Here is a 25,213-nt window from a genome sequence, read left to right as displayed (position 1 = left end):
TCAAAGCGCTTCCATTCGGCCTCTGTTCCGCGCCAGCGACGTTCCAGCGAATGATGGACACTGTCCTCGCGGGATTGAAATGGCAGTCATGCCTAGTGTATTTGGATGACGTGGTGGTATTCTCTGCAACGTTCGACAAACATCTAGAGCGACTGCGCACTGTATTACAAGCCATCCGGTCAGCAAACTTGACAATAAAACCCGAAAAATGCCACTTCTGCTTCGAAGAGCTGAGATTCCTTGGACATGTCATTAGTTCTGACGGTGTTCGTCCTGATCCAGAAAAGACAGCCGCTGTTCAGAGGTTCCCTACACCCAAAGACAAAAAGTCAGTGCGTCGATTTTTGGGTTTATGTGCCTACTATAGGCGATTTGTGGAAAACTTTTCAAAGATTGCGGAACCTCTTACAAAACTAACGAAAAACGACGTGCCCTTCACATGGGAAAGCGAACAACAGAAAGCTTTTGATGAATTAAGAAAACGGCTACAGGGTTCACCAATACTTGCCCATTTCGATGAGACGGCTGACACTGAAGTCCATACCGATGCCAGCAATGTCGGCCTCGGCGCCATCCTGGTCCAGTGGCAAAATGGTCAAGAGAAAGTGTTAGCCTATGCCAGCCGCAAACTCTCAAAAGCTGAGGCAAACTACTCTGCTACTGAAAAAGAGTGCCTCGCAGTCATCTGGGCAATAAATAAGTTTCGACCCTACCTTTATGGTAGACCGTTCAGAGCTGTCAGTGACCACCATGCTCTATGCTGGCTAGCAAATCTCAAGGATCCGTCAGGTCGACTAGCCAGATGGAGCCTCAGGCTGCAGGAGTATGACATTACGGTCGTATACAAATCTGGAAGGAAACACAGTGATGCCGACTGCCTGTCACGCTCTCCCGTCGATCCAAGTGTACCAGAAGCGGAAGACATCCCGTTTCTAGGCGTTGTCGACGCATCCGAAATCGCTCAACAACAACGAGATGACCCGGATTTGCTGGCGCTTATACAACACCTGCAGGGTCTCGACGTTCAAGTACCTCGCATATTCTCCAGAGGGCTCTCCACGTTCTGCCTTCGAGGAAGTGTCCTTTACAGGAGGAACTTTGAACCTAATGGCGAAACGTTTTTACTAGTCGTGCCCACAGCCATGCGACAGGAAATTCTGCATGCATGCCACGACGAGCCAACATCCGGCCACATGGGTGTGAGCCGAACATTCGCAAGGATTCGCCTGAAGTACTATTGGCCTAAGTTGCTCGCATCAGTGCAGCACTACGTGAAAACTTGTCGTCAATGTCAACGGCGCAAAACACCAGCCGTAAAACCAGCCGGCCTTCTCCATCCAATAGACCCTCCGGATGCCCCATTCCAACAAGTTGGCATGGACTTTCTAGGACCTTTCCCGACATCATGTGCAGGCAAGAAATGGATTGTGGTAGCTACGGACTATCTGACCCGTTATGCTGAGACTGACTCTCTGTACAGTGCGACAGCTGCCGAAGTCGCCAAGTTCTTTGTGAACAACATAGTGCTCAGACATGGTGCGCCCATCGTCGTTATTACGGATCGGGGCACAGCATTTACTGCAGACCTTATGCAATGTCTGATGTGCATGACAAATACCGATCACAGAAGAACAACGGCGTATCACCCTCAGTCGAATGGTTTAACCGAACGCCTCAACAGAACTCTGACCGACATGCTATCAATGTATGTCGATGTTGAACATAAACAGTGGGATGAAATATTACCCTACGTAACATTCGCATATAATACCGCCGTTCAAGAAACAACCCACGTTGCCCCTTTCGAACTAGTATTCGGCCGAAGAGTGACCACCCCACTGGATGCCATGTTACCCCTACAGGACGAAAACAGCTATCCACCTGACTTAGATGACTTCTTGCAACGAGCCGAAGAAGCACGACAAATGGCAAGATACCGAATACGCCGTCAACAGCGCGTCGACTCTAGTCGGTACAACAAGCGACGCAGTGACGCACTTTATCATCCCGGTGACAAAGTGTGGATATGGATCCCAGTGCGCCGCCGCGGACTCTCTGAAAAGCTTCTTTGTTGATACTTCGGCCCTTATGAAGTACTCAACCGTATCAGCGACGTCACTTATGAAGTCCGATCCGCGGGACACGTGAGCTCAAGACGCCGCAATACCACGGAAGTGGTACACGTAGTCCGCATGAAGCCCTATCACGACAGATCGTCGGAAAACGAGTGAGAGGGCGCATGTATCATTTTACTCTCTCAAGCATCGGGACGATGCGTCTGAGGAGGGGGATAATGCCGCGACAGGTTAGCCACGTCCAAGTAGCCGCCGCAATCATCATGGCAAGAGCACCAGCAAGACCCGGCTGGCATGCGTCACGCGTTCGTGCGCTCCAACAACGAGAAAGAGGAAGTTGTTGAATCTGTGCCTCTCGTCTACTCGGACTCGACGACGATAGTCATTAGGCTTGTGGGCACAAGTTCGCCCTAATAAAGTTGCTTGTTTTTTAGCCTGTCTGCCTCAGCATCGCTACAATATATATATAAAAAAGAACAAATGATGATTGTGGTGTGCGACGGCGTGCCCGTTCTGAAAATTTCAGCGGCGGCGCCAAGCTGTGCGAGGCAATTAGACGGCGCACAGCTCTGCGCCTCGGTCACTTGTCAAATGGCCTTGTGAACATTCACTCCGGCCATGCAGGTCTCTTTAGAAGTTAGAATGGTTTCAAAGGTGGCAGTTCTGATGAGGGTCGCCATTGTAAAGAAGACAACTCATTGTGTTCTTTACGAATGCCATGGTTCCTCTGCATTAGTTACAGACATGGTTGCTTATAATCACGATTTGTGGAAGCTGCACACCTGTCAAAGCATTGCCATTTTAACTACAGGTCCTATCTCCTTTTTCTTCTGTTGTCACGTAATGAAAACAAAGCTTACTTGCTCAAATGCTCACACGAGAGCTTTGAGTCTCGTTCTTTTAATAGATGAAGCTGGTTGATTTACAATTACAGGGAAACCTTGTTAATGCATACTTGCCAGGAGTGCAATAATATGAATTAACCACTGAGTATGAATTTGCATATCTTGACTTGCTCCATCGCCAACTGTGGAAGTTCTTTAAGTAAAACAGCAAAGATGTCATATCGATTCCAGCCCTTGATGACAACGACACCACTATCCATAATGATAATGATAAAGCTAGTGCTTTATCTCATTCTTTAGTTCTGTGTATAACCCTCGGGTTAACATCACTGACTTTCGCACAATCCTCCGAGGTGGTGGTGGAACAAAGGAGCGATATTGTGATTGACCAGCATGGAATAGAGGCTTTTATTAAATCCATGAATGCCTCTAAAGCCACAGGGCCTGATGGTTTGTCACCTGCATTGCTTTCTTTATGCCCACGCGAAGCATCTAAATATCTTTGCGTCATTTTCACGAAGTCCTTAGAGAGAGAGAGAGGAAACTTTATTAGAACTTGGCCGGCAGCTTGGTCTTGGTGGCCTCAGATGGCGGCGCTGAGTCCCTGAACTCGGGCGGCATCTTCGGCCTGCCAGACAGCCCAGAGCTGGTCGTTGAGCTCCGAGCTTCTGAGCGCCGCCAAGAATCTTTATTACCCGATGACTGGAAACTTGTCAACGTAATGCCGGTTCGCAAGAGTGGACCATGAAGTAGTGTTTTAAATTATAGGCTAATTTCACTCGCAAGTGTTGCATGCAAAATGCTTGAACATGCTCTGTCTACCAATATTATGACTCATATGAACACGTATTTTTCACTAAATTGTCAGCAGCACAGCTTTCGTAGTTGTTTTTCCTGTACAACACAGTTACTTGAAATGACACACGAGTTATCCCCTGCTTTAGATAAGGGTTTCTCTGTTGACTGCTTGTTCCTAGATTTAAAAAAAAGCATTTGACGTCGTACCCCACTTTTTATTGACTGAAAAACAAAAAATGGATAAAGTGAATGATACGGTTGGGAACTGGATAAGGGAGTATTTAAATTTAAGGACGCAAAAAATTGTTATTAATGCTAAGTCATCCTGGGAAGCTTTTGTGTCCTCTGGAGTGCCTCAAGGGTCAGTCTTGGGTCCGCTATAAACCCTTTTCGAAAAAGGGCGCCCCACGCGCCGCGGACGCGAACTACAGTTTGTTGCCATTGTGAGAGCACCGCAGCAGACGACGCAGGCTGTGTGTCGCAGCGACACTGATGCGCGTTTTTTGCAGCGCACACAGATACCTCTTCCATTCTTACAGGACGCAAACCGCGTAGGGAGGGCACGCCGCGGACCGTGTCGGGAGGGCACGCCGATAAGTGTCTCTTGCAGGTCGGATCCACGCATTGCCAGTCATTACAAGCCCAACTGCTCGTCCAACCCGTTAAAGGGTACAAAATTTTGCTCATTGTGCAGCGGAAGCAACTCGGAAAGCTTATCGGAGAGTACTAGGAGCTCGTTCAAGCTATAAAGCGGTTCGATTGCAACGAATACTACGGAGAACTAGCCGCCAACACAAACATCACAGCACTCACGCATTTGGGGGCTCGCTTTTTATGCCCTCATGATGGCGCTAGCTATCCCACGCTTCTTTACGAAGCGAAACTGATGAAAAGCTCACCGTCAGGTGGCATATTTATGAAAAGGGTCTATTGTTCTTCATCTACATAAATGAAATTTGTCCCGGTACTTCATCACATATCAAATTATTTGCCGACATTTGTGTTTTGTACAGACTTATACCTAGCTCCCATGATTGCACTACTTTTCAAAACGATCTTGACACAATTTCTGAATGGTGTGGAAAATGGCGTATGTTCATTAATGCAAAAAAAAAAAAAACAGTGCCTATGTGTTTCATCAGGAAAAAAGCACAACATGACCCATTTTACACTGTAAATTCAACCAGGCTGCGAACAGTTTGTGAACACATGCATCTCGGTGTATATTTTACACCGTACCTTTCCTGCAGCCATCACATCAATCACGTCACAAGTAAAGCAAGACGTGTGTTAGGTTTTCTGTGCAGAAACGCAAGTAAGTTATCATTTGAGGCCAAGAATCAACTACATATGACTAACATTCGATCTGTCTTAGATTACGCTCGTGCTGTGCGAGATTCGTGGAAGGCATGTGATGTGTCCAATTTAGAAAAAATTCAAGACATGGCTGTTCGGTTTGTCGGCTCTAACTTTACCAGAAATTTCAGTGTGTCAAAAGCAAAAGAAAAACTTGGTTGGGAACTTCTACACAAGCGAAGGGAATATCTGTGGTTGAAACCTTTTCACAACATATTTCATAGCCATACAGCTCTGGACCCCTCACGATACTTTTGCAAACCCGACTACATTTCACAGCGACTAGATCATGCCATAAGATAAGGGAAATAAGCTGCCACACTGACGCATTTAAAATGTCATTTTTTCCCAGGACGATAGCGCGGTGGAATAGGTTGCCTTCTGAAGTGGCAGAGGTTGCTTCACATGAAGTATATTCAAGATTGCTTCAGGGTCTAGAGCAGTGTACTCGCGAAGATGTGTAGGGACAAAACGGTACTGTGAAGCTGCTTTCTATTGTGTACTCCCACGTGCCACTACGTACGTAGTTGACAATGAATTGCGTTACTATTGTGATGTAGTAGTTGAAATTTTGTATTCTTTCCCCCCCCCCCCCACTATAATGCCCTTGCGTGCTGTGGATACTATGATAAATAAAAAACATAGCAAACGATACAGTAGCGCAGCAAATATTGCCTTTAGTGCCCACCACTAAGCTATTTCTTTCTTTTTTGACATTGTACAGAAAAGATTCTGGCATTCTTTCACGATAGCCTGATAAGCACGTGGTGGTGACGCCACAGAGCATTTTGAAACTGCTGCGGGGTCCAGTACACACAGGCACTGGTAGAGCGGCAGAACGAATGTAATCGGCTGTCTGCAATGAATGCGTGCCGGGATTGGTGTACGAAGTGAAAATTGAGTTTTTTTAGACGCTGGACTGTACAGGGGAGGCAATTGTCTACAGGTTAGTTGTGTGGAGCGCTTCGCCTACTCAGCACACGCCATAACTCGGTGATGCTCTAACGGTTCTGGAAGTAGACAGAGGCACAGTTGGGCTGTAGCCTAATAAAAGCGTGCAGTATGGTAATAATAGAGCTATGCTTGCTGTGCTGTACGCATGCGCTTAGTTTGATAGCAACAGTATGGCGAAATGATGTTGCTTTAGCGCAGCTCAGTTTGAGCGTGAAGGAAAGGTACTATGCAGTCAAGAAGGGGAAAAAACAGACGACAGTGTGAGCGCTAACTTCCAACTTTTGTTAATGCGTACCCTTAGAACACATTATATAGCTCATTCCATGTGACGCCGCACATATGACAAAACCGTACACATTTAGCACAGCACACTATCAAGGAAACCTAGTTGTGATCTGATTTCAGATTAACAATTCTATACCAATGCTTCAGAGCATGCGCTCCAGAAAATTGAGCTCTTTTTGAAATAAGGCCACAGACAGTGTACTCACACACAGCTTCGCACATTTTGCGATAGCGTTCGCCTCAATAAATTCCCGTGTCAACTGGTTCCTACTGCGACCCAAGATGATACACTGATAAAGAAATGGAGTGCATCCACTCATCTTACAATGCATAGCCTGGGAACCACCATAAGAAATCTTGTTTTTTACCTTGCAGGAGTGCTCGCGTAAGCGGTCATTAACACACCTACCAGTCTGCCCAATGTAAACCACGCCACACGACAGCAGGAACATGTACACAACTGCCAGGGCACATTCAACAAACTTAGTTGCATGCTTCTTTCCACAGGTGGGTTGCACCTCCTTCTTGTGGTTCGTAAGCTTACATAGGCGGCTTAGTTTGTCTGGAGCAGAGAACAATACGCAGACATTTCCTCTCAAAACATGTTTCATAAAATAAACATGTTTTGCATTGCTGACAAGTAGCAGTTAGGACAAATATATTCGTAAGTAATTGACCATTTGGCACCACTGACCATATGTTGGTGCATAACTGCAACTTAGCTGCCTAGCAGCACATTTTTTTTTCTCTTCGATTGATCCTTTGTTTGATCGTAGACTTTCTTTTTCGTAATACTAGCATATAGGTAGCCATTTGTTGCGCACATAGGTACGGCTTTTCGGTGCTGTACAAGCATATATATGCTATACCCAGGCTGCCATCGGACAGTGGCGTGTGGCTAAATTCTGTCTGGTAGGTCCTGCGTTTCTCGTTAACCAGGGGTAATACAAGCTTGTAAGTAATTTGAATAGGCAGGGACAAAGCTGAATATGTTGTCCAGATAATCTCCACGTCCGTGCAGCTTGTACTTACTGCTAGGATGCATGTTTACGGCTATAAACACGTCCAACCCTGAGAGTGGCAACATAAAAATTCAAAAATATTTTTCTCGCTTAAAACAAAAATTACTTTGATAAAACTTTCTGAGTGAGTAGCCAATAAAGGTTGCTACTAAATCTGCTATTGCACATATTTTCAGTAGGACCGTCTCATGGTGGAGTTTATGGCCGAAGATGTGCCAAAATTAACATTTTTGTGACTTTATCACCACCTGTAAAATTTCTTTCGCACCGTATTCACTTGAAACTATTTTTTGGTTTTTAGTAAAACATTCTGGCAATATGCTAATGTCAACTATTTCATTTCCTATAACTTTGTTTTTCTATAAAAAAAATCATTAGTACAGACAAAATTCTCTATATGTTGAGTCACATAATAAATCCACGGAAGTGTAAAAGCTCGTAAAACCTATCTTAATTAAAACACCAACCATTGTTCTAAAGGTAAAAATTTGCTTGACCTAATATAAAAGAACGGATTTTTTGGCAACGTGTTTTACGAGCTATAGTTTCGAGCTTTCTGAAAAAATTCAAATGAGGCTTGCGGTACTGGGAAACTTTTTTTGCTAGAAATTTTTTTTGGGATACACTTTTGAACCTAGGTTGGTAATTCTGAATTTTTTTCAAGTAAACCGGAGATGGTTGAGCGCCAAGGTTAGGGCAGTTGGCGTGGAATGACCCGCATGCAAGATGGTTGCGTACATTTATATCCAGGTGCATGTTAAGGAACCACAGATTCTACCGCTGTGTTCATCTCTCGCTTGTACGTGACCGCCTATAGTTTCGCATTTGCAAACTGCCCACTACTTCGTCTTTGCAAACATCCCACTACGCCCTATCACCGATCTACCACTTCATTGACCATAAAGCCATTGTAATGAAGGGGAAACAGAAGCGACATATAGCTACCACTTACGAACAATAAAATTTTCTGCATAAATGTATACAGTGCTTGTCACATCTTTGTTGATGTAGCGGGCGATATTCGCGGATGGTTCACCGTATAGCGATGAAATTCTCCAGCGCTTCGCTCCACTCATCATCGTTTGCTTGATGGATATGCTGTGATTTTTTTACATGCATCTAAATCTACTTGAAGTGTAAGGTGCGACGACAATGGACAAAGGGTGCACACATACCGAGCGTCACTTCTGTTTACATTGTGAGTCATATCACTGTACGCTTGAAATATGCAACACCAACACGCCCTGTTTGCCATTCTTGCACCCAAATGAGAGCACATTGTTACTGCGTTTTGCTTCTGTGGAAACGCAGCTGGCCTATGCGGGAATCGAACTCATGACTTCGATTCTAGCATAGTAACACCTGAGCATTCTAACTTATCGGTGGGTGTTGCTTGCAAGATCTGTATGTTAAACGTTCAGTGCGAACCCGCAACATAAATTCGTTTTTACTGAGCGGTGACGAGTAGTCTACAGCCATGAGTTGAATAAAACACTTGCAGGGCTCACAGTACGGTATTTGAAGTGTATTAAGCTAGCAAGCTCCACCGCTTTCGCACTACCAGTGGTTCTCTCGGAAAGCGAGTGCCAATCGCCAAATGTACAGCTGTTGCCTGTTTGCTGTAGTTTGAGTTCACAAACGCGTTTTGTTTTAGTCCGAGTCCAACCATCGCGTGTCTTTCAGTTAAATAATAGTTTGTAGTACCGTGCACGACAAAAACCTTTCAAAGTAATGAGACCGCGCAGTATCGGCGGACAGCCTTAATGCACTATCGATGCCTTTGCTTCTCACGCTGCTTGCATTAGAAATGGTAGAACTCTGCAAGCAGTTGTCAGGTTTTCGTCATGTTTAAATTTTCGTAGAAGCTCGCAATGCAGCAGTAGTGCGTGCCTGCTTTGCAGGATGACGAAGGGGCGGCGCCCATAGCGTGCAAAATGCGAGATAAGCGCCCCAATGAACGCATTTCCCGGGCGCCCAATGGGAAACCCAGCAAGCGCGTGTTCGTCCGAGTGACTGGAGCTTTGCCCTCTTTCCGCTAGGGCGGCGAAGGGCAGTGCGCATACTTGAGCCTGTCTTCTCTCTAGGGCCGAGACGGCGACGCGCGGCATGTTTCTAGTCTGTGCGCGCGCCAATTCGGAGGCCACATTCTTTGTTTTTGTGCCGCTGTGCTTTTGTGGCGCTATCAGCAAAGAGGTTTCTTCTGTATTTGACAGATCGTACTTTACCATAAAAGGCGCGACTTTCAAATTTTGACTCATGTCGTCCGCGCTCATGCTGCTCACAACTATTTGTCATGATTGAAAACCAATGTTTTTACTTTTATTGCGCTGTTATTTTGTGATATAAATGCTTGATTTAACATCGTTTCGATCGTTAACAGCACTGGCTATCATGCAGAAATTAAATGAACAGATAGATCAAAGAAGTTTTTTTTTCTTTCAAGGACCAAGGTGGGGGGTGGGTTCATTATGCGAGTGGGCTCATTACGCGAGTAAATACGGTACTTATCAGGTACTAATATAGTTGTATTGGCTGCATACGATACATAGTGACATAAATCAGTGATGTCTGGCAACTCAGTAATATAAAAAGAAAAGATCAAAGGTCCTAAAATTGGACCCTGTGGCACTCCTTGGTTAGTAATTTTAGGAAGAGAAAATGTTTCATGTTTGTGTACCACAAACCTTTGGTCATTTCAATAATGCTTTCAAAACATTAGAGCAGGTCGTGTGATCCAATAGGCTTCTTGTTTACCATACGAAATTGTGTGATTAATGGTATCAGATAGGCTTGTCCGAACATTCGAATGCTTCGAATAATTGAACGAATAGTTGAGTATTTGAATTCGCTTCGATTCGATTTTAAACTATAGAATATTTTCGAAGTATTCGCAATGAACGAATAGGTGCATATTAGTTCGCATGTTATTGCCTCTAAAGATGGTTTCACTACAGTGTAGCAGTGGTAAGCCGTGAAAGCACCTGTGAAGAGGAAATTCGCTTTGCTGCGAACCCCTCTTTCAAATTTAAAGGAGCCCTGCAACACTGAACATGGTCAGAAAACGCTGCAGATGGGTAGTCGAGGCTACTGAGATCACGCGAGGCAAATATTGCAGCGCAGCACGTGGCCTATAATTCACAATACATTTTAAAAGCTAAAAATTGTTTTCTTTCCTCGGCAAATGACCCTACAAGCTCAAAAATCACTTGTCACAGCCAAGAAGAAATATATGGTTTTGGTCACAGCCAATGGCAAGGGGCGCTCATCGTTACCAGGGCTGCCCCATATTCACGAGCACGCACACGATCGCACTAAAAATTCGCGTATTCAAATAAAGAAAAAAAAAAGTGCTCAAGGTCACAAGGGGCATGTGTCATATTTTCTTGCGCCATGCCATTCCTCCCTTCCAGCTATTTCGCCGGGACAAGAAGAGAAAATGTAATTGGAGCTTGCGACAAATTTTCGGAACTCCGCTTGTACTGAACTGATTCTAGAAATTTCGTGGCGGTAAATTTTCGAGGTAACAAGCATGTCTACTGGCTCCATGGCTACTTGAAAAAGTGTTGCAGGGCCCCTTTAAAAGAACATGTTACCCTCAAATGAATTCTTCATTTTATTAAGCTTGTTATGATGGCTTATATGCTCCAGGTATAATAAATTTTAGGACATTAAGTATCTTAGAGGTTATCACTCGCATTCTACCGAAACTACTACTCAAGGTTGTTTCGACTTCCTTTGAACGAAAAAAAATGTCATATGCATAGAGGCCCTATTTCAATTCAAATTAAATATTGTGCAGGTTAGTTAGGTCATGATAAATGTTCCTTTTTTTATATGTCATACATGCTATTCAAATTCGATTCAAAATTATTTAATCAAAATCATTATTTGCTTCAAATTCGCTTCGGACCTAAAATTCACTATTCGCGCAAGCCTAGTGTCAAAGTAAGGTCAAGGAAGACGGAACCGGTGTATTCATTCCCATCAAGAATTTTGTTAATAAAATCTGTCAGTCAAAGTAAGGCTAAATTAGCTGAACTACTTGTCTGAAAACCGAATTGGCAAGATTTGATTATGAGGAATTTATCTAGGTACTTAGTGGTTAGCCTGGACACAAATAACGTCTCGATTATTTTACTTGGGGAGGGTAGGAGTGAAATGGAAAAGTAGTTTGATAGCAGCTCTTTAATACCATTCTTGAAAACCGGGATTATCTTAGCATGATCTAGTAATGCTTGTGAAAATTTGCCAGTTTTGAAAATTAAATAAATACTGCACACAGGGATTTGCGAGCTATTTCAGCAACCAGTTTTAAGTGATGTATTGAATACCATCTAATCCAGGGCTGGTGTTACGAGCGTTGCAGATAGTAGATAACACGTCACTTGGCGTAACCGAAAAAAGGTGGAAGGAATGACACAGACGGTATTTTAAGTTGAAAGGTTGGCGGCTGACTGCCTTGAGATAAATCAAAATGATGGGAAAATGTGCTAGCAATCTCAGCAGGTTGACTGAAAGTAATGCTGTCGTGTTCAATTGTAGATATAAATATTTGTGAGTTACAGCTCATAAAATCATTCAGCAAGTGCCATTGCTTTTTAGGATTGCCTTTATTCCGCGCAAATTTTACTAATGAGCAGATGGTTGAGGATACTTATTGCGATGAGGTTTGTTATGGGCGATAAGTCATACCGGTGCGTTTGTCGGTTCCCAAAGTCCCTCCTTACTTCTTTCCCGATAATTGCAAAGCACTGTCACTATCGCATAAAAGTTGGAATAATTGACTGGACGATCTCCACACTTCTTGAAATGACAGAAAGCCATTTGTACTACCACATTATGGCATTCAAAGTTTAGTAGCGCAGTACGGGTATGTGCTAACCGATAGGCCTTGAATGAACCACTATGACTTAACAGCGAATGCACTAGTTTCTAGTATGTGACTCGACGGGGGGTTGATTACAGCTGAATTTTAAGCATTAGCACATTTAAAGTGGGTGTCCATATTAATGACGTTTCACTATATACGGCACTTTCTAAACAGTTTTTTTTTCATTGATAAACATGAGCATATCTTTTGCCTTCAGAGCAAGATAAGCAGAGGTGCAGTCAAAGGACTCCTGACAGTGAAAGGTTTTTGTGACTTTTTAACTGTAATAATTTGTAGGTTTTCATCTGGTAATGCCATAATTGAATCATTAGTGTTCTAATGCATTCTGTAATGAATGGTAGCATTGTTAATTTAGAAGCATTAAATTCCAGTTCGAAACACCTGCCTAAATAACGTAACAAACTAGTGCCCCATAGCGGAGCAATGCCTGAGACTACGTGACACGCTTCAATGATGCTGCATGCTATGTTTTCAAATTGGGGTACCCGCGGGTGGTGTAGAATGAAATGATGTGGGTGCTTTGAGCGTGTCTCCTCCTGGAAAGGAACAAAAGCATTCTTGGCGTGAGCACCCAGAGAGCAGGAGGGGTGATGAACGGTAGTCCTTGCCGGGGATCAGTTGGGGTATTGTGCATGCCCCGCTGACAATACTTGCTTGACCTCTACAACATCACAAGGGGGCCCCTGTCTCTGTGATTCCACAGAAAATGTCGATTGGACCTGAATACGAGCATGCATTTTTACTTTAAGACCAAATTAAAATGTTTTAGAGGCAACACTAATCACTGATATTTGGTCAGAAGTGGTGCAGCGTGCAAGACTATCAAACAACAAAAGCATTGCGAGTCTCCAGATATAGTGTTAGGGGTCCTTCAAACTCAAAGTAACTGCACAGAACCACATCTCTGTGTGTGTCACTAACACATGAGTGAAGTGGACTCGGCAAATAGTATCATGTGCGTTGAAGAAAGCTGCATCGTGTGCTTTTAAGTTGACGCTCGAAACCCTTTTTTAAAAACCAACTAAGTTGGTGAAACTGCCACTCTGGGGACTGTACTGAGTCAAAGATGATCTGCTGGCAAAGGCGGAGCATTGCAAGTGCTCTGTAAAAAAACTACAATGAGGCTGCTGCGAGTCCTCAGTAGCCTAGCCCAGTTGCTTCCGAGATTGGCAGCAATTGGGCTAGGTTATAAAGCAAGGTTGGATTGTATAGCGTTGTAGCATGGGCGTCAGTTTGGGTCACTCAAGTTTCTTTTACAGTCACAAACACTAATAGCAGGGGGGGTTGTTAAGCGTTTGTCTTGCAGCAAACTTCCGAGCAGACCAGACACAAAGAAGGAATGGAAAAGGGCAGACGAGCGCAGACTCACAACTGATTGTGTGTCACTTATTGTGAGATTTTTTTGTGTGTTTTGCCATTGCTTCCTTTATTGCATTCGATGCCAGTGCACTTCTCAAGGAGAGCCGTCACATGAGGGGCAGGGCTGCTTGCATCACATGCGCGTCCGAGCACTTTCTCACGAAGACTCAACCTGTTTCCCACTCCAATATCCTATATCTGTCAGATTTGTTTCTCCATGCTCCTTCCTTGTGGCTGGAAGCAATGCCACCGCCACCTCACAGCGCTAGTTATGCAGCAGCGTTGCCGTGACACGTCCCCATTGGTTGCTCGCATAGCGCCACGAATGGTGACACGCTATCTCAAAACACCGTATCTTTTACAGAGCCAGCGTGACTGTCAACATTGTCATGAGGAATGCAAGATGCCGCCCCATGGATCTATACACAACTGAACAAAAAATTACATCGTATTATTCCCATTGTGATGCACTGCATGAGGGGCTCCCTTTCCTATGACCGCAAAGCACATGCAAAGGCTAGGCGATGCCCCATTGCGGTGGTTTAGTGGCTAACGTACTAGGCTGCTGACCTGCAGGTTTTGGGATCAAATCCCGGCTGCAGCAGCTGAATTTTCGATGGAGACGAAAAGGCTGTAGGCCCATCTGCTCAGACTTGGGTGCACGGTAAAGAACCCTAGGTGTTCGAAATTTCCGCAGCCTTACACTACGGTGTCTCTCATAGTCATATGGTATTCTGTAGAGGTTAAACCCCACATATCAATCAATTGAAGGCTAGGCAATGGGTGAGAGCAGGAAAAGGCTAGAGGAAAGGGCGGTGAACGGCTGGATCGGGCGTATCTGGTTGGATATAATAAAATAGAGGAGGCGCTGGTTTTGCAGTACTTCGATGAACTTTGTCTGTGACACGCTGTCTTTTGCTGGACACTGTTCACAGCATTGATTACGTTTTCAATAAATAATTGTGCGTATGGGCTCGTATGTCTCTTGTGTGCCATTTGGTGTGCTAGAATATGAATTCTTTTGTGGTGTTGACTGTGTTCTATGGTGACTTTGCAGTGGTGAAGGTGGTGTACTCACGTGACAGCGATTCCCACGTGACAGCAGTGTCCCGGTTGTGCGAACTGCTGCAGCGAGAGTTGGGCTTTTGTGTTGAATGGGACGAAGCATCTGCGCATCTTGCGCACCTGACGCATGACTGGGCCATGGCCATGGCCCAGCTGTCTTGTCCCCACTACAACCTGGCTGCCAAGGCAGCCACCCCGGTCAAGATGCTGGTGATCGAATCAGATGGGGCACTGCTCAAGCACGAGGCCTACCGACAGCACAAGGTGTGCTTATTTACACACTTGGATAACTTTTTTCATTCCTCTTGCACATTTGCCTTATATTAGAATTCAGTCCACCACTCTGACCAGTGGTTATCCTGCTACATGCAACTGACCGTGCCCACGACCATTTCTTCTTCTTGATTTCAACTGAGATATCCCCTGTTTATTCCATGACATTTCTCTGCTCTTTTCTTGGCCCTCATGGTTATACCTATCATTTTCCTTCCTATTTATTGCTGCATCGTCCTCAATCGGAATTGCAATCTCTTTGTAGACCTCCAGGTTTTTGATATAGCATTGCCTTATTTTATCTCACAAAAGATATGAAGGTGAGATCAGATCAACTTGTTTTCTTGGCCTAGTTTGTGAGATACTGAAATTATTGTTTGCGGTTAAATGAACACACACAAACAAAAGAAGACAAGGACGGCAACACGAGCAGCGTTTTCAACCTAATGTGTGTCATGACACAAAAAATATACAGTTAAACCTGCTTTTAACAAACCTCCACATAACGAATTTCTCGATATAAAGAAGTTATTCTATTCTCAACCGTTGCTTCATAGAAGCACATGTATTTGTGACCTCTGTGTAACAAAGTAACAGAAGGAGACAATCTTAATATAGCAAATTTTTCCCACGGACAACCTAGGAATTTGGCTTCAGATTTTGGGAGGAGCCAAATCTTCCGCGGGTGCCCCGCCGCCGAGAAAGTGGTGGCGGCTCGCACGGCGCAGCAGGCGAGAGCAAGCGCTCGTGATTGTGCACGGGTGCGCGCCAGGTAGACAGGCGGGCATGCGCCCCACAAGGCGGTGTTGCCGCCGTTCTTGCAGCTGTAAATACATGCGCGTTTTTGCCCCTTCTCCCTCCAAACCAAAACCATAAAAAGAAAAAAAAAATCTACTTTTTCATTGGCAGTGCCATGATTTTAGTTAGTGTCACTTATGTAGAACTGCGCTGGAGGGTGCTTTAACGAAGGGTGCAATAGAGGGTGCTTTAACGAATAGCTTTCCACGATATTTGTGTCTCTGTCAGTCACTCTTCATACGCCGTGCGCGCATGTGCATGGTTTCACTGAGCGCGCTTGTTGCGACCCCTGATGAGATTCAGTTTTAGTTTTATTTTTGCTTTAATTTTTTAAAATGCGAACGACCGTGTCAACTCCACTAAGGGGATGTCAGATTAGGCACTGATAGAAGCTCTGCGAGACCACATTCTCGCGCCACGTCGAGAGCTTGCAGGCTTTTAGCTTTCATGATTACCCGATTAGTTCTGGCAACAACTACGATGGCGCATTGAATGCAATGCAATGAACGTGATTGCAAAAATTTTTAATGTTCTACGAAGTAAGGCTGGCAGCCAACTCCTTTGGATTTGACATCGCGAAACTCCTACAAAACGCTGGTGTGGGCAAAGACTCCACGAAGAAGTGCTATTTTTACACAATGCCTTTGTGCTGAAAGGGAACTAATGCTTGCCAAGATAGCACACGCGCCAGCGATCGCAACCACTCTTAAAATCAAAGTTGACTGTTGCTGAGCAATTCCCCTCTCCCCCCTCGCGCTTTCTCATGCTCGTTCAAGACCGGTGGTTTTCCTTCTGTTTGACCATTTGATGGTGACTCAAACATGTGGAGGATGTTATCTTATGTGCCTTCCAGACGTTAGAGATGGACTGACTCATTAAATCTCTGCTTCAGCAGCACTTGCGTGCTTTTACCCACTTGTGAAAGTTACGATCGACCAGAGCTCATTATCAATTCGGACTTGTTACAGAACATGGCGGCGACGGCAAAAACCCACCGATTGTGTCCATATGAATGCTATTGAAATAATAACACAGTTACTTTACCGCTAAATTAGGTCAAGTTTTTACCGTGTTTTGAATTAGCTCTGCATTCAGTCTCCCTTTTGTTTATTTTCGTACATTTATTTTCAAAATTTTTGTACCGAACCTGCATTGGATCGCTGGACTCACAGAAGCAATGCACATTGTCTAGAGTTGCCGCCGATACCTGTGCCAAATAGCGGAGCTGCCATGCCAGACTAGACCAATTTTTTTCACTGACAAAACGTGGGTCATAGCTGGTTGTACACGGAGTCGGGTGTGGTAAACAGCACTTTCCAGTCTACGCACGAAGCCCGTCGATCTGGTTTGTCGACTAGTTTTCAAAACCGCAGCAGCAAAGCACAGAAGTTGCTTCCGCTACTACAACCTGGCAGTGTCGTGGTGATAGATAAAGTGCAATATCAATATGAGAACCTGAAAAAAGTGCCGTGCATTAAAAAAGACATACAGACCTGGCTTTCCAAAAAAGGTGCTCCGTGGAGCAGTGACATGATGAAGCGTGCACGCAAGTGGCAACCGTGTGGACTGCGTCGCTGAGGTCACCTCGCTGTGCATCTACCACTGCACGCTGAACTTCATAAAGCTTGTTTGGAGTGACATGAATAGCTTCGCAGCAGCGGCAAATGAGACGTTTATGCTTGGGAAGTAAAAACAGCGCAAAAGTAGAAACAAGTACTGAGGAAGAGACGACCGGGTGCTTCCTGTGTCCTTGTCTCTATTTCTGTGCTGTTTTTAGTTCCCAAGCATCAACAACCAACTAGCCCAACTTTCGCTTCTATGACCTTTAAGCTTCAAGACATTGATACTCTGCTGTGTCAAAGAATCAAGCAAATGACTGTGAAAAGTGAAAATAAAACTTCAGTTGATTGATTCCATAATTTGTTTGTTAATTGATTCAGTGACTGTAGTAAATATTGTTATACACATTGCATGAACAATTAAAAAAATCTAACGTAACAAGAAGACATACATAGTAGAGACGTTAACAATAAATAGAAAAGGTAGGAACAATTTCGTTGCAACACTGGTCGTCCCGTCTGAAAATAGGCCAAACAGATTAAAAAGGTACCAAGTGCCATCTGCTATGAAAAAGCAAAAGATAATTAGTCTAGTACAGACGACTCCCAATAGTTTCAAGTCACTTAATTGGAATTTTCGATTAATTAAAAGTCAATAAGTGATCCCATCAATTTTCTATGCATGTCTATTTAAAAAATGATAATTTGAAGTTAGGAGACCACAATGGTGGTTAAATTAGAAGTTATTTTTCAGCTGAGAGCTTCGAGGCGACCGTAATTTTTTTTATTAAAATGGGAATTTTTTCATATACCATGACTGCCAAGACTGCTGTCGGACTTTTGCCACCATTGCCACGGCACATGAAGCAACAGACAACATTGGGGCATCGCATTGATCACATCAGCTAACTCTAGCTTTCATGTGATGTGTCGAGGCACGCTGGGTCGAAGTTAGAACAGAACCACTGGATGCAGGCAGAAAGGAACACTCACGCACACAGCACCATGTGTGTGTTTGCATGTTCTGCTTCGTTTTCGTCTGGTTGCGCTCTTACAATATAGCATGATAAACCAACTAGCCCGCCAATGCACTGTGGATTGATTCCGCATGTGTTTCCTCAGCTGATTTTGAGTGTTGGGGTGGCAAGGTTTGATAATGGCAACCCGTGGCCCCTACCAAACACTTGACCTGGCAACGAAAGTTGAAAGTGTTGAAAGAAGTTGGCCAGGGAGGCACCGCCAAGCAAGACATCGCACGAAAGTACGGCATTAAGCCTAAGTTGCTCTCGAATTTTATCAAGTGCTAGCATGTGAATTCGACGACGATAGTTTTGGGGCCCTTCTTAGCGACATCCGTTTTGACAAATTTGTTGCGGTGGACAGCAACGTCGATATATGGGGATATATACTTTGTATGGCAACGATGGCAATGCAGGTGACAAGGCATGACTGAATATGTTCGACTAGCAGACAAAATGTTGGCCTAGCAGCTGAGCCTCATGTCACTCTTTTTAAAGAAGTGGTCAGCTGTGGTGTGATCTGCAGGTGACCATGATGTAGCGCACCTAGCGCTAATAATGGCGGGCTTGCTGGCCGTTTTGAATCGAGCTAGATACCACTGATATAAATCAATAAAATTTATATTTATTCGTTCTTCAGTTGTGTTTTAGGCCACGAGTTTCTACTAGGTAGTTGGTAGTTACTCGCTGATCAAAAAATTTTGACATGAGTAAACTTCATGTCAGTGCTCCTTAACTGAAGAAGCACTTCGACATGTGTATGCTTGGAAAACACGCTAGCTTCAGCCAGATTCGGCAAGAGAAGATCACAGACTATTTTATTAGAGAACTGCCAAGTTTCGAGCAATGAAAGTGCAGTTTTTGTGCATTTTGCTTACTTGGAAGTTCATTCGATTCTATTCTTTTTTGTGGTTTTCATTAACTTCGTATAATGGGAGTCAACTGTACACCTACTTCCACACAACTGGGACCACCTGTTTAATTAATGAAGGCGAAATGCACGTAGGGATGCACTTATAGAGTGTGCTTTGTCTTCATTGACTGTGAGCACCCGTACCTTCCACAACACTGCCAACAGCTTGTGAAACGGAGCATAGCATTGCCTAATTTGCCAGAGTGAGTCCATAGGTGGCTTCTGTGGATTCTCTCTGCACAATGCCTGTTTATTCTAGCACATGCCCTTTGAACTCCGCCTAATTTGAGCAATTACACAGTCTTCATTGAGTTTGTATTAATGAGCTTTTTCACTGTACCGAACTTCAATGGTCATTGAGTTTGAATTAATGAGCTTTTTCACTGTATCGAACTTCAATGGCTGGAAGGTTTCAATGAAAGAAGGCAGTGTCAGGTGTATGGCTGATGGCTTTGTTCTGTTGCCACTGTTTTGGGCTTATAGCAAGACTACTTTTCTCCGCAGGACTTGGGCCAGGTGAGCGAGAGCAACATTGATGAGCTGTACCACACCACGTATGCAGCACTGCTATCGAACCAGGCACAAGCGCTTGACGACTACTGCCATATCTTGGTGGTCCGGCTGCCATACACCACACTGCCCGATCGCCTCGACTTAGTGCCCCAAAAACGCTATCTGCTACCCCACCACTTGCAACCACTGCTCCATGCTCTGCTGCACGGAACAGCGCTGCCAGAAAGTCGTGCAGATCTGGCACTACGCTCCGAGTCGCACAGCCATTTTAGTGCCGCTCTGGCCAATGCTAGCGAATTACACAATAAGGAAGGGTTTGCGGACGACAGCCTCTGTGGGAAACTGCGAGCCATTCTTGCCCAGTCTTGACCACGCTCTCTTTTTAGTAAAACTCACTGATTGATGCATAGGCCAGCATAGGAGGGGGTAAAAATAGAGGAAGCATTATGTCATGCAGTCAGCCTTGCGAGGCAACTCATTTTGAAGCCAGCTGTGTTGGTCAACATTTTGCATGAAGATCATGCAAAAAATTATATTTGCTGAGACTTCATGGTATGGTGCCTGGTAGCTTTTAGTTGAAGCGCAATTGTTTGGCGTGAGACCATCTGGCACGTGGAGGATGTTTCAAAACATAACCCCACCACCACTACCAAAATCTATCGCGTGCTTGGACGTTTTGATGAGTTGTTGAGCCGGCACGGCGAGCTTCAATCGCGAGAAGTAATCTGTCTGCCTTTCTTTATCCTTCCGCCACATGTTTCAGTGTAACATTTGTCTTTAATGTCGGTCGGACAGAAGGTCAGGAGAAGAGGAAGGCTTGAAGCAATGGAAAATTGTCGAACGAGTAGCATTGCTGGAGCCAATGAGTTGGCTTGCTCTGACAAGTGGGCAGGTCCACTTTATGAAACTGTGTTATGGCCCGTTCACACTAGCAGCAAGCCTGTCTCAACATTGCAGTGTCACCGTAGAGCGTCAGCTACTGCTGCCCATGCGAAAGCTGTCCAAAGTGCATGGCAACTTTGCTGGCAAGGTATTCACGTCTCCGAAAACCATGGCAATGGTTCCGAACACAGTTGTCGCTCATCTCAAATCTGTCAAGTGGCCGCCACATGCTCTCTAGCATGTAAGCTCCTAACTGATGCTTCCATTTAATTTAGACCCATGTCCTAAAGCTTCAATGGCAAAGTATTCCAATCGATTTGGCATAGTTTTTCAGAGCCATGCTCATATAATCGATGTTGTAGGCTTAGTGGTTCACAGCGGGAACTTGCCAAATCTCGAAAGCCATACATTTGGTTGTTTCTAATCCTGGATAGCGGGTGCCACTTGTCCTGGTGCCGACTTGGCGACACATTATTTAGTTTTATACTGCACTTTTTTGTGTAACAGAAATAACAGGCAACCAGAGAGCATTGCATAAGTGGGTCTCGTACTTATTCTCCGAACAGCAAGGAACTGCTGACATGTGTGAATAAATCCACCCTGCACAGCAGCCTGAGAATGGCAAATGGTGAACAGTCATGCCGCTAGCGCGAACGGGCCATTACATGATATTCATTGGTTCCTTTGAATGTATTGTGCCATTTTTACTATGCTCGTGGTAGTCAGTGTGAAAGGCAGGCTTTTCGTTGGACAGAGCGGGCACAAAACCGTAGAGTTGAACCTCGCTGATATAAATCTTTTAAAGTAAAAAAATATTTGTGTCATTCGAAATTTTCGTTGCTATAACATGGAAAATCGGTATGTGACTGAATAAAGCTGGTGTACATATTCATCTTTTGTTTCTCATGGCCACGGCAACATTTATAACAGCCGCGAATGATGGCATGTGAACTTTCTAGATGTCAGCTATCACACTTATAGTCGGAACTATACACCACATGCACAGAACTAGATGTTTTGTGACCCGTGACAGCTAGCAACCCTTCCTCATCTTCCTAATAATTGTGGGTGGTCTAAACAATGTTTTAAGTAAAAATTCGTCAGGACTAGCGACCACACTGGCAAAAGAGGTCGATGGCATGCGTGCCATTTTCCCCAAGATACAGGTAGTGATATTCAGGATACCGGAGGTACCGGTGAGTGACGGCAACATGCAAAGAGCGGTTGTTGACGCAAACAAAGAGATATGGCACATGAATCGAGAGAAAGGCTTTGACATTGTGGAAATAAACAGAGAGGTTCATAGGTGGGGAGGTTTTTAACGAGACAGAATTCACCTCGATTGGAGGCTATGTCAGGAGGTGGGTTGGCTACTTTCAAGATGCGCAGTAGCCTTTCTGAGGGGCACACACCCCCTTCTGGGTCCAGGATAGCTAGTAACGAGAAAAACAACCAGGGGGACCCTTTGAGAGATACAATTTTAAACTAGCACCAATACCTAAGACACGTATAGTCCGGAGGAGAAATCGACGTAGCCACTAGGACTGAACCAATTCAGATGTAGGGTATATTAACATGCAGGGTGGCAGGAATAGGATGAAGTGGGGATAGATAGAAGAACAGCTAAGCGAGGAGAAGCTGATGGTATGGTATATGGGTTTGTAGAAACACATCTTAGGGAGATAGAACAACCACCTAGCGATCGAGACTACACACAGGAATATTGTAATAGAACAGAAGGCAGCAGAGAGGGGGGTAGTATTCTGACATTCCTTCATAAAAGTACAGACTGGCAAAAGGTCAACCAGGAGCTCAGGGAACACTTATGGCTAAACGAAAACGCAGCAGGGCAAATAACGCTCCTGGGTTTTGTATACTTGTTCACTGGGGTAAAAGCCAGAGAGGAAAACCAACAAATGGTGCAGTGCGTAGAAAATGACATTGACAAACTAGAAGAAGAGTGCAAGGTAACTTTATTAGGGGATATCAATGCACACATAGAAGATATGGATGGATATACTGACTGAATAGGAAATGCTAATGGATATGTGTGAAAGGCATGATTTTATCATTTGCAACAGTATCGATAAATGCGAAGGGCAAATAACATGGGAGGCAGGAAGGCTGCGGTCGACGATAGATTACGCAATGATGTCACATAGTATGTATGATCGGCTAAGGGTGCTGAACATAGAAGAATATTGGTCCAGAAGCTTAGGTAGGGATCACAAACATATTAAGCTGAGTTCTCGAAGATTAAATGAAAATAGAAGGAGGCATTATGAGCAACCACACGGTAATATTTATTCACAAAGCCAAATAGAAATAGCAACTAAATAGAATGACGAGACAATTACCGAGGATACTAAAACAGAGTGGACGTACACAAATATAACTTGATTGTTTGAGTTAGAGCTTGCTAAGGTACGAGTCAAATCAACCACGATAAGGAGACACAAACCCAAGAGCTGGTGAGATGAGAAAGTTAAGGGATTCGTAGTAAGACGTCAGGAAACCTCAAAGGAGCACAGGTATGCTAAACAGACGGGTGAAACGGTAGCTGATGTCAAAAGGAAATGGCATAACTTTTTTGAGTTTCAAAAGGGAAGCGTCTACTCTGATCAGTGAAAAGATTAAAAGAAAGGGGACCCAATGGATGGCAGAAGTAAACAAAAAGGATGGAAAGGCAGCTGCAAAGTTTCGGAACCATCTCAATTCTCCGAGTAGTAAGACAAGCATGGAACAGAGGTTCATAACTACAGTTCAATGGGTTAGAGTGGAAGGGGATGAGGCAATGGAATATATAAAAACAATGATGACAGAAAAATTTAAAAAGCAAGAATGCGCTGCATGCACCGTACTAGAGGAGGATGGACCAATAAGCCCAACGGCCCCACTGGAACGAGAGTGGGAAAAGGCAGAGAGGAGGTTCCTAATAGCCCATCAGCCCATCCTGACGGCATCCCAATTATGCTAACGAAGAAAGTAAGACCAAACCAAAAGCAAATTTAGGCAGCAAACAAAGACAAAATGGATGATGAAGCCCCTAATTGGTTGAAACTAAGCAGGATCTATAAAAGAAAGGGGGACGAAGCTGATGTAAACAACTACCGTTCTATAACAGTGACTTCAGTAGTATACAGGCTGGTGATGCATATAGTAAAGGAAAGGCTACAGGCATGGGCGGAGAACAAGGGGGTGCTGGGAAAACTACAAAATGGCTTCCACAAACGAAAGAGGTTGGAGGACAATCTGTTTTTATTGTTTCAGTGTATTGAAATTGCGGGAAAATAAAAGGGCCCTATGGCTGGAATTTCTAGATATCAAGGGAGCTTACAATAGCGTGATTAAAAAAGACGTGTGAATACTGAATGCACTAGATGTAGAACATGGAATAACTAGTGTTCTGAAGGACATCTATAAAAGTATTAAGGTAGTTATAAAATGGGAAGAACAGGTATCCAAACCTATATCAATACAATGTGGGCTTCGACAGGGATGTCTCTTGTTCCCTTTGTTATTTATGCGGTATCTACAGGGAGTAAAATTCAATTTAGAGGAGAGTCGACTCAGCTTCAGCCATTCTTTTGTCAAGAAAGATACACACTTAGAGCAGTCATTTCCATCATTGATGTAAGCAGATGATATAGTATTTATAGCCGACAACAAGAAGATCTGCTGATTTATAGATATCTGCAGTAATGAGGGAGATGGATTAAATTTGAAATTCAATAGGGAAATATCGACAATCATGATTTTTAATGATAACGAAGGCAGTGGGCATAAGAAACAGCAAGTCACGCTAAAAATAGTGGATAAATACAATTACTTGGACGTATGAATAAATAACGGGACTGAGTACCTAAGAGAGCACGGAAGATATGTAATGACTAAGGGCAATAGGAATGCAGCTGTAAAGAAAAAGAGGGCACTGTGGAACTACAATAGGTATGACGTAGTGGGAAGGATTTCGAATGGTGTCATAGTCCCGGGTTTGATGTTCCGCAATGTGGTATTGTGCATGAAATCAGAGGTTCAAGCGAGATTGCAAATTAAACAATGTGGCATAGGTAGACTTGCTTTGAGAGCAGACGGGAATAATATAAATCGCGGGGTATGAAAACTGACATGGGATAGACATCGTACTAGTGCAGGGTAGTGAGCAGCAACATGGAACTTGAGGAGCAATTGAGGAAAATGGGAGAGAAGAGTAGGGCTAAGAAAGTTTTCAGCTACTTGTACATAAGGAATGTTGATACTAAATGGAGGAAACAAACTCGAAAATTGTCAAGCAAGTATTTAGATAACAGGAGAATGCCAAGCCAATAGGAAACATCGATTGAGAAGAAAGTGAAGGAAACAAACAGGGACATGGGGAAGATTGGAATGCTTACGAAATCACCACCGGAGACCTATCGAGCTTTCAAGCAGGAAATCGCAAAAGATAAGATCTACAATAATTCTCCGGGTACTTCTTCGCTGTTTGAGGGCAGAACGGGCGTATTACGGACCATGACGTGCTGAGCCAAATACGAAGGCACATACACGTTATGTAGTGTGTGTGGAGAGGACAAGGACACGGCTGAACATTCGATAATGTTCTGTA

At 44.1% G+C, this 25,213-nt stretch overlaps 1 protein-coding gene across 10 annotated transcripts in view; it reads left to right on the top strand.

The window, feature by feature from the left end:
• The window catches only part of LOC119163037 (uncharacterized), a 214,165-nt gene extending 192,666 nt beyond the window's left edge, over positions 1-21,499 (top strand). For all 10 annotated transcript variants that reach the window (XM_037414931.2, XM_037414927.2, XM_037414925.2 and 7 more), the window contains 2 exons: positions 14,643-14,914; positions 19,717-21,499. In XM_037414931.2, the coding sequence (XP_037270828.2) occupies positions 14,643-14,914; positions 19,717-20,094 (650 nt within the window). In that variant the 3' untranslated portion in view covers positions 20,095-21,499. The remainder of the gene's footprint in view (positions 1-14,642; positions 14,915-19,716) is intronic.
• The last annotated feature ends 3,714 nt before the right edge of the window (positions 21,500-25,213 follow it).

This window comes from Rhipicephalus microplus, chromosome 9, assembly GCF_043290135.1.
Source record: "Rhipicephalus microplus isolate Deutch F79 chromosome 9, USDA_Rmic, whole genome shotgun sequence".
Taxonomy (NCBI): domain Eukaryota; kingdom Metazoa; phylum Arthropoda; class Arachnida; order Ixodida; family Ixodidae; genus Rhipicephalus; species Rhipicephalus microplus.
Note: the sequence above shows the minus strand (reverse complement) of the source record. Positions and strands in the feature narration are given on the sequence as shown.